Source organism: Oncorhynchus tshawytscha, linkage group LG26 (assembly GCF_018296145.1).
Source record: "Oncorhynchus tshawytscha isolate Ot180627B linkage group LG26, Otsh_v2.0, whole genome shotgun sequence".
NCBI lineage: Eukaryota > Metazoa > Chordata > Actinopteri > Salmoniformes > Salmonidae > Oncorhynchus > Oncorhynchus tshawytscha.
Window position 1 is genome coordinate 41218452 of NC_056454.1, and position 16662 is coordinate 41235113.

The following is a 16662-nucleotide window of genomic DNA, read 5'->3' on the forward strand; positions in this document are numbered from 1 at the left end:
TTGAACCAGCTTTCCCTGATAAAAAAATAAATAAATGTGATGCCTGTGAAGCCTATTGCCGCTGGCTAGCAGGCTATAGAGCTAAGCTAGTGCTCCCAGTGGTCTATCCTCCCTCACATGTTCAGTGTGTGTATCTCTGAGTATACAGTAATTACAGAGCAGAGGAGGTTGCAGTAGGGGAACAGTCAGACTTAGAGTTTTTCAGAGCTGGACGAGGGTTGAAATTTAGGTTGATATTGAATGGAAACCAAATCCATGTTAGTGAAGACTATAGCCTCGGGTTACTGAGCTCAGCCTGTCTAATTAGCTTTTCCAGTGCATCAGCATGCATGGCTTTGGCTGTGTTTAGACAGGCAGCTCAATTATCATATTTTTTTTTCACTAATTGATCTTTCGCTTGTCATAAGATGCCTGGAAACAAGAAGCTTGAAACCAGTACTACTCCCGTTACATGGGAAGAACGTGTCAAAACGTGCAAACAGAATCCCAAAAAAGAGAGAGCCTCTCCCATGAGTCATGGAAGTCTAATCTGTATTTTTCAAGGGCACATCACAGGGGTGCTGGACCAAAGAAAATGTGTAGAAATGAAGTAGGACCCGCACACACAGCTGCATTCACTAGCCTAATTAAAGGAGCAATTGTGTCTAATGGAGCAATTGTGTGTGCAGGTCACTGTTTTATTTATTCATGAGTCCTGGAAGAGCAGGGGTTATTGGGATTCTTAGGGAGAAGAAGTGAAGGAGGGGCAGGAGTAAAGGAGTAGCGGCATAGAGAAGTGGAGGAGAGCAAGAGTGCAGGCAGGAGATGCAGCACTACTACTACTTACATACTGAGAGTTACCCAGCGGAGCCATGGCCACAGTCTTGAAGTTATCCATGAGCACGGCATCAAACTCCTGCAGGCCGGCGCTGGTGTGCACCACCCGGTCTTTGACGAAGATGCTGACAGCTCGGAGCATGAAGGAGACAAACAGGTGGATGTGGATGTAGTTCCTGGTACAGTGGAGACGCCTGACAGGAAACAGAGGCCCAGGAAATGTTAAAATCTCTAATAGCTGAGACACTCTGAAAATATAAACTTCTATAAGCAGCGTGTGGCCGCGTTGTGTTAGCAACCACCTTCTGTATGAGCACTAACACACCCAGCAGGTGGCTGATATTCTGGTCAGAGGCCCGCTGGTTTATCCCATAAGAGTATGTTATGACCATGTTATGACCCCTCTACAGTCTAGCGAAATGCTTGTGTTCCTAGCTATAACAGTGCAGTAGTATCTAAAAATTACTCACAACAATACACACAAATCTAAAAGTAAAATAATGGAATTTTAAAAATATATAGTCATTAGATCGAGCAATGTTAGAGTGACTAAAATACAGAAGAATAGAATACAGTATATACATACATATGAGGTTAACTTCACTAGGGTAGGGGGCAGCATTCGGAATTTTGTATGTAAAGCATGCCCAAATTAAACTGTCTGCTACTCAGTCCCAGAATATAGAATATGCATATGATTAGTAGATTTGGATAGGAAACACTCTGAAGTTTCCAAAACTGTTGAAACAATGTATGTGAGTATAACAGAACTGATATGGCAGGCGAAAACCTGAGGAGAATCCAACCAGGAAGTACTATTATTTTGAAAGGCTGTTTTTCCATTGAAAGCCTATCCACCATACAAAGACTTTGGACCCAGTTCACAAGCTCTGTGCCTTCCTCTCCATGTGACCAGTCTTTAGGCATTGTTTCAGGCTTTTACTCTGAAAAATGAGGGAGATACAGCACTTTCAATCAGTGACCAGTGGAAATTTCCATTCATCAGCCATGCGCCTGATCGGGAACGCGCCTTTATTGTTTCTCCTTTCCTATTGACGAAGCTTTTGTCCGGTTGAAATATTATTGATTATTTATGACAAAAACAACCGGAGGATTGATTTTAAACATTGTTTGTCATGTTTCTACTAACTTTTATTATACTTTTTAAAAACTTAAATGCCTTCTGCATTCGGATTACTGGACAAAACGCTCAAACAAAAAGAAGGTTTTTGCTCATAAAGAGAGGGACATTATCGAACAAAACAAACATTTATTGTCTAACATGGAGACCTGGGAGTTCCACCAGATGAAGATCATCAAAGGTATGTGATTAATTTGAATGCTATTTCTGACTTTTGTGACACTCCTTGGCTGTAAAATGGCTGTATGCGTTTCTGTGGCTAACTAACATAATCGCAAAGTGTGCTTTCGTCGTAAAGTCTTTTTGAAATCTGACACAGCGGTTGCATTAAGGACATGTTTGTCTATATTTCCATGAAAACACTTGTATAGTTTATCAATGATTATGATGAGTATTTCTGTCATTTTATGTGGCTCTCTGCACTTTCACCGGATGTTTCTTTGAGACAATGCATTTCTGACCACAACGCACCAATGTTAACTCAGATTTTTGGATATAAATATGAACTTTACCGAACAGAACATACATGTATTGTGTAACATGAAGTCCTATGAGTGTCATCTGATGAAGATCATCAAAAGTTAGTGATTCATTTTATCTATATTTCTGCTTTTTGTGAATCCTCTCTTTGCCTGGAAAAATGGCTGTGTTATTCTGTGAATAGGCACTCACCTAACATAATCGTTTGGTTTGCTTTTGTCGTAGAGCCTTTTTTGAAATCGGACACTATTGCTGGATTTACAACAAGTGTATCTTTAAAATGGTGTAAAATAAATGTATGTTTGAGGAATTTTAAGTACGGGACTTCTGTTTTGAATTTGGTGCCCTGCAGTTTCACTGGCTGTTGACGAGGTGGGATGCTACCGTCCCACGTACCCTAGAGAGTGACTAGTGTTCCATTATTAAAGTGGCCAGTGATTCTATGTCTATGTCTATGTACATAGGGCAGCAGCCTCCAAGGTGCAGGGTTACGTAACCGGGTGGAAGCCGGCTAGTGATGGCTATTTAACAGTCCGATGACCTTAAGAAAGAAGCTGTTTTTCAGTCTCTCAGTTCCAGCTTTGATGCACTTGTACTGGCCTCGCCTGCTGGATGATAGCGGGGTGAACAGGCCGCTGCTCTGGTTGTTGAGTTCCTCGTCACATCTACTTCTACTGCTGCTACGCCCTCTGGTGTTCATCCGGTGTCTTCTTGACCTGCAGTTATTCCCCTGTACACTCCCTCTCTCTCCCTCTCCCTCTCTGTGTGATTGTGTGGTTGAAGACAGGTGTGCTGGAGTCAGAGCAGAACCCTACCAGCTGCAACTCGTTCCATAATCAAGACCTCTACAAATAGCATGGGAGTGGCAAAATGGAGTCGTGATCAGATTTGCCGAATGGAGGGCGGGGGAGGGCCTTAAAGGCATTTCAAAAAAGTTGAGTAGCAGTGGTCCAATGTTTTACCAACTCAAGTACTACTGTACGGTCAGTGTTGGTAGAACTTCGGTAGTGTATTCCTCAAATTTGCTTTGTTAAAATCCCAAACTACAATAAAGGATATTTTTTTTCCAGTTTGCATAAAGTCCAGTGTAGTTCTAAGAGGGCCATCGTGGTATCGGCTTGAGGGGGATTATACACGTCTGTGACTATAACCAAAGAGAATTCTCTTGGGAGGTAATATGGTCGGTATTTTAGATTGGGTGAACAAAGGACTTGAATTTCTGTATGATATCATAATCACACCATGAGTGGTTAATCATGTAACATACACCCTCGCCTTTCTTCTTCCCGGAGAGTTCTTTATTCCTGTCTGTGCAATGTACTGAGAACCCAGATGGCTGAATAGATGGGGACAATATATCCCGTTAGAGCCATGTTTCCATGAAACAGACTACGCTACAATCCCTGAAGTCTCTCTGGAAGGAGATCCTCACTCTGAGCTCGTCTACTAATTATCCAGAGACTGAACATTTGAAAGTAATACACTCGGAAGCGGTGGGTGGTGTGCACACCTGAGTCGGACTAGAAGTCCGCTTCTCCACCGGCAGTGTTTTGGAGCCGTCTCTGGAACAAGTTAAATTGCCCTGGGTGGTACGAACACAGGATCCAATTTGGGAAAGTCATAATCCTGGTGGTAATGCTGGTGAGTTACCGCCGCTCTGATATCCAAAGGTTCTTTCCAGCTATATGTAGTAATGCAAAATGGGCTAATTATGGGCCAATAATGCAAGAAATAACACACCAAAAAACTAAATACTGCAAAGATGCTTAGGAGCTAGAAGCAGAGCTGCCATATCTGTTGGCGCCATCTTACCAGAAGAAGATCAGGAGAAAAAAATTGGGGACATGTATTTAACCCACTAAACAGTATTCATGTATACTTCCATTCACTTATTCAGCTGCTACCAGGGTACCTTCAGACCAATCCTGTGAAGCCTGTGGGCGTCTTAGAGAGTCTCACCTTTCCACAAAGGTCATAGTAGAAGTTGGCAGACTGGCTGTACTGACTACAGACAAGTCCCTAGACATTTGTGGGAGTCATAGAGCAAAACGGAGAACACCGTCGTGTTCGCGAAAATCTAATCTTTCCATAGAGGGGTTATAACAGTTTCAGACGTTACAAACGATTTTCTGAGAAGACCGATTTTCATGATGACTCATGAACTGACTAACACCGCTTTAGCTCTGTCACCATTCACTGCATATGCGGAAGTGCAACATAGGGTGATGCGGTGGATTGAGACGCATCCAAAGATATCTATGGCTTAAACTGACGTATTTATGATGGGGATTTTTAAAATTATGTTAACAGAATTTCCACGGGTGCGCAGACATCGTTTAGCAGTTTGTTTCATTTCTTAAGGCCGAGATTTTAAACCATCGTCTCGACTGTTAGATATGAATGGGACATAATGGTCTTCCACACAACTGTGTAAGACCAAATCGCTTACTTTTTGCCCAGGGCAATCACATTTCCTAAGGTCCACAATGTTCTGCAGTTTTGCTGAAAACCCCAATTTGCAACTAAGTAACCAATCAAAAACACCCATAACATGCTGACCACACCACTCATGTCACGTACGTGAGTATTGCAAAATAAATGTACACATACATGTTATTCAATCATTGCACCCACACTGTTTGTGCGCATCAAGGTGCTAAAATAGAACTTGGTTCAATTTGTGACTGTCACGTCTACTCCTACTCCTCCCATCCGGCGTACAACGTCACCAGAGTACTAGCCACCCGTCCTGGCACTCATCATTACGCACACGTGTTAATCATTATGATTAATGATAATCATTATGATTAACACCTGGACTTCATTACCTTCATCATCCCCCATGTTCACTCACCAGTTGATATATTGTTATTGTGTATCGGCGTTCTGCCTCATGTTAGTGTCATGTTTTTGTTTTTGTTGTTTTATTAAAACGTTTCACCTGGACCTGCTTCCGACTCACCATCCCATCATCACAGAATACCAACTCAAAATATGGAAGTAGCAGGACAACCGGACATCTCCCAGATGATCGACGAACAAGGTGACCTTCTTCATCAACACCATGATCAGCTGGCTCAACTGGGGACAGCCATGGAAGATGTTCTCCGCAGTCTACAACATCTCAACAGCAGAGGATATTATAGAGCCAGTCTACCCAACGAGTCAGCACACCAGCCCTTCCAGCAACCCGCTCAGGTCAGCGATGCCCGTCTATCCCTCCCTGAGAAATATGACGGGACACCATCCAAGTGCCGTGGCTTTCTCCTTCAGTGCTCCCTCTATTTCGCAGATCAGATTTTTTTTTTTGTAAATTGAAATTTGCTATCGTAAATGTGAGCAACACCTCTGCCTTTGCGGGATGCACGGGGGATATGGTCACTAGTGTAGCCAGGAGGTGAGGCCTCATTTAACACAGTAAATTCATCAGGCTTAAGCCATGTTTCAGTCAGGCCAATCACATCAAGATTATGATCAGTGATTAGTTCATTGTCTATAATTGCCTTTGAAGTAAGGGATCTAACATTAAGTAGCCCTATTTTGAGATGTGAGGTATCATGATCTCTTTCAATACTGACAGGAATGGAGGAGATCTTTATCCTAGTGAGATTGCTAAGGCGAAAACTTGCCATGTTTAGTTTTGCCCAACCTAGGTCGAGGCACAGACAGGGTCTCAATGGGGATAGCTGAGCTGACTACACTGACTGTGCTAGTGACAGACTCCACTATGCTGGCAGGCTGGCTAACAGCCTGCTGCCTGACCTGCACGGTGTCGCTTGTCGGCGTCTAGGATCTGAAACCATCACACACATCACCCAACCACTCACTGTGGAGTCCAGTCACCAGGAAAACATTCCCTTCTTCATCACTAGTGCACCAGTTCACAAGATCATCCTCAACCTACCTTGGCTTCAGCACCATAACCCTACCATCTCATGGTCGAGGGTGAGAATCACAGACTGGTCACCTAAATTCCGGAGGACCTGCTTCCCTGTCCCCTGTGGTTCCACGTCGGATGACAGTTGGTTTCTTCTTCATGGCCAAGAAGGAGAGGGATTACGCCCTTGTATCGATTAACAAGGACTCAATGACATCACCACGAAGTATCGGTACCCTCTCCCGCTGGTGCCGTCAGCCATCGAGCAGCTCCACAGGGCCAGGTTCTTCACCAAACTGTACCTGTGGAGTGCCTACAATCTCATTCGCATCCGGGAGGGGGATGAGTGGAAGACAGTGTTCACCACAATGTCTGGTCTAGGTCCAAGAGGCTTCTAAACCGCTTCTACCCCAAGCCATAAGACTCCTGAACATCTAGTCAAATGGTTGGTTTGGTCTCCAGCAGACGACGAGGCCTTTCGTCTCCTCAAGGAGAATTTCACCTCCGCCCCCTTGCTAAAACACCCAGATCCCATGCTACCTTTTGTGGTTGAGGTAGATGCATCAGATGTGGGTGTGGTGGCAGTTGTCACAAAAACAGAGGGACCCATTAAAAAATGTATTCTTGTGCTTTCTTCTCCAAAAAACTGCCCCCCCACAGAGAAGAATTACGACGTCAGCAATCGGGAGATCTTGGCAGTGAAGTTGGAATTAGAGGAGTGGAGACACTGGATCGAGGACGCCAAGGAACCATTCGTCATCCTCACCAACCATCGAAACTTTGAGTACATACGGACAGCGAAGAGACTGAATCTGCGTCAAGCCAGGTGCGCCCTCTTCTTCACTAGGTTCAACTTCAAGCTGACCTATCACCCAGGTTTTAAGAATATCAAGGCCGATGCCCTGTCCCGTATCTACGATTCAGGAGAGGGTCCTTTCCAGAGGGCACCCATAATCCTATCCTCCCAAGTTGTGGGTCCAGTGGTTTGGGACGTAGATGTGGACATCCGCCAGGCTCTAGAGAGGGAACCCATACCCTGGAGTTGTCCTCCCACGCACATCTACGTTCCCACAGGGATAAGGTGCTAACCTGGGCACACACAGCTGTTGTCGCTAGACATCCAGGATTTTCTCGCACCATCCATTCCCTCACTGAGAAAAACTGGTGGCCCACTTTGGTGCAGGATGTTACGTGGTATGTCAAATTCTGTTCCGTGTTTGCTCAAACCAGGCCCCCCGGCATATAATGATTACTAGAAACTAACTCGGTTTAACGTTACCCTTTTATATGTGGATTAATTGTCGGAGTAGAGGACCTTGTGCATTTCAGGTAAAATAACAACCCAGTGATTATATCCCAATAAAAATTTGCTAGCATCAGCAAGCTAGCAAGCTAGCTATTGTCATAAATGTCTAATATTTTTCGACCTGTCCCCAAATTAATATAGTTGGTTCAGAGTTTGCTTTGACGTTTCAACCTGCGTGTCCCGATCGCATCTGTTGTGGGGGGACAAAATCCGCACGCACGCATGCGGTCCGGTCAGCATGTTAGTGTCCTTCTTTGAGGGTTGACTCTAGGACAGGCTGCTCTCATAGACTATAACCGTCTCCAGAAGTCTCACACAATTTAGCTGGATATTAGACCAAATTGGTTATGCTTTGCCCAGGGGAAACAAATTTCCTTAGTTCCAAAATGTGTTGCTGAAAATCTAATTATCTATTAAAAACAACTGCTAAGTGCCCGTTATTTGAGCTTGGAAGACTATTAGGCTAAACGAGGAGAACATTACAGATTTACTCTGAAGTTGTCAAGATACTCTTTCCGAGCCACCCACTCGGAAATGATTCTGGGGATTGTAGAGTCAATCCCTGAGTGTGCTCTGTTCAAAAGCTCCATTAATACATTAACCGGAGAAAGAGTCTATTCATTCTCCCGAAACAGCTCTTAATAAATAGACCTCTCCCACACTGTCGAATAGCCTGTGTGCTCCCTCTCTCTAGTGTACTCAGGGCTAAAGCACTGGCCTTACACATCAGACAAAGCTAATAGGCAAGGCCACAAACATTTTAAGACAGCCCTGGTTGTGTTTTGTCATGTAGCCCAATACATGTAACCCAATATTGCAAGCTCTGATATTGCTAAAATGTGGAATACAAGTAGTCAATTGTCTGCCCAACATACACAAAGAAATAGCAAGACATTGAAATGACATTTTAAAGAACCTCCTAATGCATAACTGGTTAAAGGATTTTGTATCTTTAGTCCCTAGTCTTGCAATTAAGTCAGGGTGGCATCACAAATGATCTTTCTATTTTGCCGCAAATCCAATATGGCGTCCAAAATCCAATATGGCTGCTATAATAACATTTGATGGATGTTAAATAAAAATTATTTTCAAAAAAGGATGTTAAATCAGTTGTAAACTTGAATTTTGTAAATGAAAGAAAGTTTTTCCAGAATTGTGTACAACATTCATGCATATAAAGACTGTTGGTGTGAATCAATTTGATTCTGAATCCAATATGGCTCGAATGAATACACTAAAACACCTTCGCCTGCATATACTGTAAGTAGCCCTTGTTCAATTTGTATTGTGTTATACTGTCTTTAAAATGGCTTCATAAATCTCTTAGTATACCTATGACTCTGGCCTCTATCTTAACAATGCAATGGTAAATCTTAGCGTTGGCGGTAGTGCTATATGTTCAGCAGTGTCAGATGTTTTTTTTACATAGTTTGCAAACTGATATGTGACACATTAATGCCAAAATAACAAGCAAAACAGGGATGTTGCAAACACCTTAGCCAAATACATTTATTTTAAGAATGTGAAATGTCAGAATAATAGTATTGAGAATGATTTATTTCATCCCATTGCCAGTGGGTCAGAGGTTTACACACACTCAATTACAATTTGGTAGCATTGCCTTTAAATTGTTTAACTTGGGTCAAATATTTCAGGTAGCCTTCCACAAGCTTCCCACAATAAGTTGGGTGAATTTTGCCCCATTCCTCCTGACAGAGCTGGTGTAACTGAGTCAGGTTTGTAGACCTCCTTGCTCGCACACGCTTTTTCAGTTCTGCCCACACATTTTCTAAGGGATTGAGGTCAGGGCTTTGTGATGGCCACTCCAATACCTTGACTTTGTTGTCCTTAAGCCATTTTGCCACAACTTTGGAAGTATGCTTGGTGTCATTGTCCACTTGGAAGACCCATTTGCGACCAAGTTTTAACTTCCTGACTGATGTCTTGAGATGTTGCTTGAGATGCTGCAGCAAAGCACGCCCACAACATGATGCTACCCCCGTGCTTCACGGTTGGGATGGTGTTCTTCGGCTTTCAAACCTCCCCCTTTTTCCTCCAAACATAACAATGGTCATTATGGCCAAACAGTTCTGTTTTTGTTTCATCAGACCAGAGGACATTTCTCCAAAAAGTACAATCTTTGTCCCCATGTGCAGTTGTAAACTGTAGTCTGGCTTTTTTATGGCGGTTTTGGAGCAGTGGCTTCTTCCTTGCTGAGCGAACCTTTCAGGTTATGTCGATATAGGACTCGTTTTACTGTGGATATAGATACTTTTGTACCTGTTTCCTCCAGCATCTTCACAAGGTCCTTTGCTGTTGTTCTGGGATTGATTTGCACTTTTCGGACCAAAGTACGTTCATCTCTAGGAGACAGAACGTGTCTCCTTCCTGAGCGGCATGACGGCTGCGTGGTCCCATGGTGTTTATACTTGAGTACTATTGTTTGTACAGATGAACGTGGTACCTTCAGGCATTTGGAAATTGCTCCCAAGGATGAACCAGACTTGTGGAGGTCTACAATTGTTTTTCTGAGGTCTCCCATGATGTCAAGCAAAGAGGCACTGAGATTGAAGGTAGGCCTTGAAATACTTCCACAGGTAAACCTCCAATTGACTCAAATGATGTAAAATAACCTATCAGAAGCTTCTAAAGCCATGACATAATTTTATGGAATTTTCCAAGCTGTTTAAAGGCACAGTCAACTTAGTGAATGTAAACTTCTCACCTACTGGAAATGTGATGCAGAGAATTATAAGTGAAATTATCTGTCTGTAAAACAATTGTTGGAAACATTACTTGTGTCATGCACAAGGTAGATGTCCTAACCTACTTGCCAAAACTACAGTTTGTTAAGTGGAGTGGTTGCAAAACAAGTTTTAATGACTCCAACCTAAGTGTTTGTAAACTTCCAACTTCAACTGTATACTGAGATCTTGTGACAGATCAGGTGGACTTTGTTTAACTAATTATGTGACTTCTGAAGGTAATTGGTTGCACCAGATATTATTTAGGGGCTTCATAGTAAAGGGGGGTGAAAACATATGAATGCATCACTTTTCCATTTTTATTGAATTTATTTACATTTTTAAACAAGTTTTTTTCTTCATTTCACCTCACCATTTTGAACTATTTTTTGTTTGTCCATTACCTGAAATTCAAATAAAAATCCCTTTTAATGACAGGTTGTAATGCAACAAAATTGGAAAAATGTCAAGGGGGTGAATACTTTGCAACGCACTGTACTTGGAAGTCTACTGAGGAACCGGTAAGATGTGCAGCGTCGTGGCGATTTGTCCGCAGGGCTAATGACTCCTCCTGGCCTTCGAGGTTGAGGTGTCTAACCGCTGTGGGGAGGATGATTGTCCTCTCTACTCCGTCATCTAAAATTGCGTACGTATTCAGGGACTTCTGTCCACTCCTTAGCAGTGCTCATTCGTTCTGATTGGAGTGAGTAAGGTAAACTCTGTCTAGATGGGTGACAAACAGGACACTGGGGCTCGGCTTGGCTACATGTTGAAGGACGTTGAGATGTACTTTTCCACATGGCTTCCTCTGGGTGCATTGGGCCCATGGTTATTATGACCACACTTCAGTCAAAGCTTTCCGTCTTCAATCCGGCTTTTCGATCTGTTATGGCGTCTGCTTCACTATTTTTATTTTTTATTTTACTAGGCAAGTCAGTTAAGAACTAATTCTTATTTTCAATGACGGCTTAGGAACAGTGGGTTAACTGCCTGTTCAGGGGCAGAATGACAGATTTGTACCTTGTCAGCTCGGGGATTTGAACTTGCAACCTTTCGGTTACTAGTCCAACACTCTATATGCAGTGAGAATTATAGCTCTTGACACTGGGAAAAGAGGCACAGACATTTGAAGTGGTTCCTTGAGACAGTGGATGTATGGACTTTTGAAGTATTGCCAACCTGGCTGTCTCTAGACCTGGACTGGACAGAGCAATGCTAAATGGTGGTGACAGGTTGACTTTCTGGCCTTGGAGGGGATGGTCGTTCCCTTTGAGGGCTTTGTGGCTTTTTTGTTTGGTGATGCTGTGCCATCTTGGAGGAGAGTAGCTGTGCTTCGGCCTTGGTCTTGAGCCAGTCAGAGAGGTCTGTCAGGTTGCAGGTAGGTGCTCCACAAAGCTTTCCCTGTAGTGCCTGCCTCGGGAGCAGCACTCGGTCTATGTGGCCTGTGCATAACAGCTCCATGCCTTGGGGACCTTCAAGGGATTTCAACAGGCTTACCAGGAGGTCTACTCTGAGGGCAAAGCTCTGGAAGGCCTTGGAATCTCCACTAACATTAGGGGCGTTGAGGATCGCAGTGAACTCCCTCTGTGCCAGTTGGTGTGGTTGTCCGTATCGTATCTGCAAAGCCTGCATAGCTGCAGTGTAGGGTTGCTGGTAGTGTCGACATGCTTGAGCTATCAGCTTGGCCTCATCCAGTATCAGGTGCCAGTTGGTGTGGTTGTCCATATCGTATCTACAAAGCCTGCATAGCTGCAGTGTAGGGCTGCTGGTAGTGTCGACATGCTTGAGCTCAAGCATGAGGACCCTGTGCTTGAAGTGTTCTGAGAATTCTATATGAGGATTCAAGAGGTAGTCCAGTGTCATCTTGAAGTCTGCGAACTCACTTCACTGTTGTGGACTAGATTGGGAAGCCTTAACACAGGTACTGGTTGCAGGTGCGGTTGCTGGAGCGGATAGGCTGGTGAATAGGCTGACGGTGCAGCAGATCCAGGCAGGTAAGCTGGTTGGAGAGGTGCAGCAGGTACTGGCGGGTGAGCTGGACGGAGAGGTGCAGCAAGTACTGGCGGGTGAGCTGGACGGAGAGGTGCAGCAGGTACTGGCGGGTGAGCTGGATGGAGAGGTGCAGCAGGTACTGGCGGGTGAGCTGGATGGAGAGGTGCAGCAGGTACTGGCAGGTGAGCTGGATGGAGAGGTGCAGCAGGTACTGGCGGGTGAGCTGGATGGAGAGGTGCAGCAGGTACTGGCGGGTGAGCTGGATGGAGAGGTGCAGCAGGTACTCGCAGGTAAGCTGGTTGGAGAGGTGCAGCAGGTACTGACGGGTGAGCTGGATGGAGAGGTGCAGCAGGTACTGGCGGGTGAGCTGGATGGAGAGGTGCAGCAGGTACTGGTGGGTGAGCTGGATGGAGAGGTGCAGCAGGTACTGGCGGGTGAGCTGGACGGAGAGGTGCAGCAGGTACTGGCGGGTGAGCTGGATGGAGAGGTGCAGCAGGTGGCAGCTGATAAGTCCGCTGGAGAGGAGAGGTCCATGGAGGATAACCTGGCTGGGCAGGTGCAGTCCACGTTTGGTCAGTTAAATAGGATAGAGCAGCTGATGGAGGGTTGGTCGGTGGACTGAGTCTGAACAGGTGGTAGACCAGAATAGCCTGGAAACGTGGATAATGGCTGTTGTGATGCAGACTCAGCCTGAGCAAGGCAAAGTATTTGGAAAACTGGTTGCTCCGGGTGTTCCCCTCAGTCCATGGCTGGTTTGGTGGAGTTAACAGCATCAAGGCAGAGTGCGTGGTCACATCTCCATACTGCCGTTTAAAGACTTTCGGCTGACTGCCTACTTGAAACAACTGTCTGCGGCAGGGATTGTGGCAGTGTAGGTCTGCGTGGTCATGGTGGCCTCTGTAGCGGCTTTCCATGGCACTATGTTAGCGGTAGAGGGACTGAAACGTGGGCAGCAGTGTCATTTGGCCTATCTATGAGCTGGGTGTGGGATAGTGACAGTTCGTTGTACTGGGTGTGTTGTGAGGAGGTTGGGGTAGAACTGTGGGGACCTGGACCTTACTGAACAGGCTTGATACGGGTGAATGGATCCATACGGCCTCACCGAGTTGGGAGGCCACGGCGGTGGTCAGGGCACTTAGGTTCCCTACACGTGATTCAATGTAGTCGAGGGTAGTGAATTTTCTTCGCCTGTGCAGTGTGGGGGCAGAGGACCTGAGCAAAGGGGATAGTTGGTCAAGGGGGGGCTGCAGGCTCCATGGTGCTGGTACTCTGCACCTGCTCTCTTGCTTGTGGAGTCAGGTAAACTGTGGATGCTGGTTGTAGAGGTTAGCCATGTGCTGCCACAGGTTGTTGTCGATATTGTAATGACATCGGTATCCATCGGTTTCTGAGATCACGTCCTGGAATGGGATCATCTGACGATGAGAATGTTGCTGTGTTTCTTTGCTGCTCTGCCATGTCACAGTAGGTGTGTTGCATCCGGCTCAAAGGACCAATGTAACTGAGTGACAGTTTATTGATGGTGCTCATCTTCTGTGGGACTCCAATAAGAGCAGGACCAGAGGCAGAGATGGAGTTCAGTTAAGAGTTTTTATGTACTCAGAGGAGAAAGGTGATGCAGTGCATAGAACATGTCATTTAGATGTCTTGATGTGTTCAACAGTGACATGACTCAGTAACCAGCCGGTTGGGTATGTAGGATAGGTAACAGGTATGTTTGGTTTCGCTAAAGGGATACAAAGTACAAATAATAACAGACAATATTCAATAATAATATGTAAATTTGATAAGCCTATTAATGAATAAACCTCTGCATAAACACACTGTAGCAGCAGTTAAATATTAAGGGCAATAAATGGGGTGTAGTAGAAAGTGTCATGGAAGACCAAAGCAGGCTAACAGTGGCTACATAGTGAAGCACACGTCATGAGGCAAACAAACAATACACCTCATAAGGTAGCAAGCAGGCCTAATTGTAATAACAAAGGCAACTGCACAAAAGGTGCATAAACGATGAACATGTATTAATTACCAGCCACATGTAACAAAGGAAAACAGATAAATTACTAATTGGCTGTTTGGTTTGCTCAAATCAAAATCAAATCAAATCAAATTTTATTTGTCACATACACATGGTTAGCAGATGTTAATGCGAGTGTAGCGAAATGCTTGTGCTTCTAGTTCCGACAATGCAGTAATAACGAGCAAGTAATCTAACTAACAATTCCAAAAAAAACTACTGTCTTATACACAGTGTAAGGGGATAAAGAATATGTACATAAGGATATATGAATGAGTGATGGTACAGAGCAGCATAGGCAAGATACAGTAGATGATATCGAGTACAGTATATACATATGAGATAAGTATGTAAACCAAGTGGCATAGTTAAAGTGGCTAGTGATACATGTATTACATAAGGATGCAGTCGATGATATAGAGTACAGTATCAACGTATGCATATGAGATGAACAATGTAGGGTAAGTAACATTATATAAGGTAGCATTGTTTAAAGTGGCTAGTGATATATTTACATAATTTCCCATCAATTCCCATGATTAAAGTGGCTGGAGTAGAGTCAGTGTCATTGACAGTGTGTTGGCAGTAGCCACTCAATGTTAGTGGTGGCTGTTTAACAGTCTGATGGCCTTGAGATAGAAGCTGTTTTTCAGTCTCTCGGTCCCAGCTTTGATGCACCTGTACTGACCTCGCCTTCTGGATGACAGCGGGGTGAACAGGCAGTGGCTCGGGTGGTTGATGTCCTTGATGATCTTTATGGCCTTCCTGTAGCATCGGGTGGTGTAGGTGTCCTGGAGGGCAGGTAGTTTGCCCCGGTGATGCGTTGTGCAGACCTCACTACCCACTGGAGAGCCTTACGGTTGAGGGCGGTGCAGTTGCCATACCAGGCGGTGATACAGCCCGCCAGGATGCTCTCGATTGTGCATCTGTAGAAGTTTGTGAGTGCTTTTGGTGACAAGCCGAATTTCTTCAGCCTCCTGAGGTTGAAGAGGCGCTGCTGCGCCTTCCTCACGATGCTGTCTGTGTGAGTGGACCAATTCAGTTTGTCTGTGATGTGTATGCCGAGGAACTTAAAACTTGCTACCCTCTCCACTACTGTTCCATCGATGTGGATGGGGGTGTTCCCTCTGCTGTTTCCTGAAGTCCACAATCATCTCCTTAGTTTTGTTGACGTTGAGTGTGAGGTTATTTTCCTGACACCACACTCCGAGGGCCCTCACCTCCTCCCTGTAGGCCGTCTCGTCGTTGTTGGTAATCAAGCCTACCACTGTTGTGTCGTCCGCAAACTTGATGATTGAGTTGGAGGCGTGCTTGGCCACGCAGTCGTGGGTGAACAGGGAGTACAGGAGAGGGCTCAGAACGCACCCTTGTGGGGCCCCAGTGTTGAGGATCAGCGGGGAGGAGATGTTGTTGCCTACCCTCACCACCTGGGGGCGGCCCGTCAGGAAGTCCAGTACCCAGTTGCACAGGGCGGGGTCGAGACCCAGGGTCTCGAGCTTGATGACGAGCTTGGAGGGTACTATGGTGTTGAATGCCGAGCTGTAGTCGATGAACAGCATTCTCACATAGGTATTCCTCTTGTCCAGATGGGTTAGGGCAGTGTGCAGTGTGGTTGAGATTGCATCGTCTGTGGACCTATTTGGGCGGTAAGCAAATTGGAGTGGGTCAAGGGTGTCAGGTAGGGTGGAGGTGATATGGTCCTTGACTAGTCTCTCAAAGCACTTCATGATGACGGATGTGAGTGCTACGGGGCGGTAGTCGTTTAGCTCAGTTACCTTAGCTTTCTTGGGAACAGGAACAATGGTGGCCCTCTTGAAGCATGTGGGAACAGCAGACTGGTATAGGGATTGATTGAATATGTCCGTAAACACACCGGCCAGCTGGTCTGCGCATGCTCTGAGGGCGCGGCTGGGGATGCCGTCTGGGCCTGCAGCCTTGCGAGGGTTAACACGTTTAAATGTCTTACTCACTTCGGCTGCAGTGAAGGAGAGACCGCATGTTTCCGTTGCAGGCCGTGTCAGTGGCACTGTATTGTCCTCAAAGCGGGCAAAAAGTTATTTAGTCTGCCTGGGAGCAAGACATCCTGGTCCGTGACTGGGCTGGGTTTCTTCCTGTAGTCCGTGATTGACTGTAGACCCTGCCACATACCTCTTGTGTCTGAGCCGTTGAATTGAGATTCTACTTTGTCTCTGTACTGGCGCTTAGCTTGTTTGATAGCCTTGCGGAGGGAATAGCTGCACTGTTTGTATTCAGTCATGTTACCAGACACCTTGCCCTGATTAAAAG

The 16662-nt window shown here is 45.3% G+C and overlaps 1 protein-coding gene across 1 annotated transcript in view; it reads right to left on the minus strand.

Annotated features, from left to right (window-relative positions):
• The window catches only part of LOC112225644 (parathyroid hormone 2 receptor-like), an 83165-nt gene that overhangs the window by 45128 nt on the left and 21375 nt on the right, over window positions 1-16662 (minus strand). The window contains exon 6 of the mRNA XM_024389767.2: window positions 827-1010. Within this exon, the coding sequence (XP_024245535.2) occupies window positions 827-1010 (184 nt within the window). The remainder of the gene's footprint in view (window positions 1-826; window positions 1011-16662) is intronic.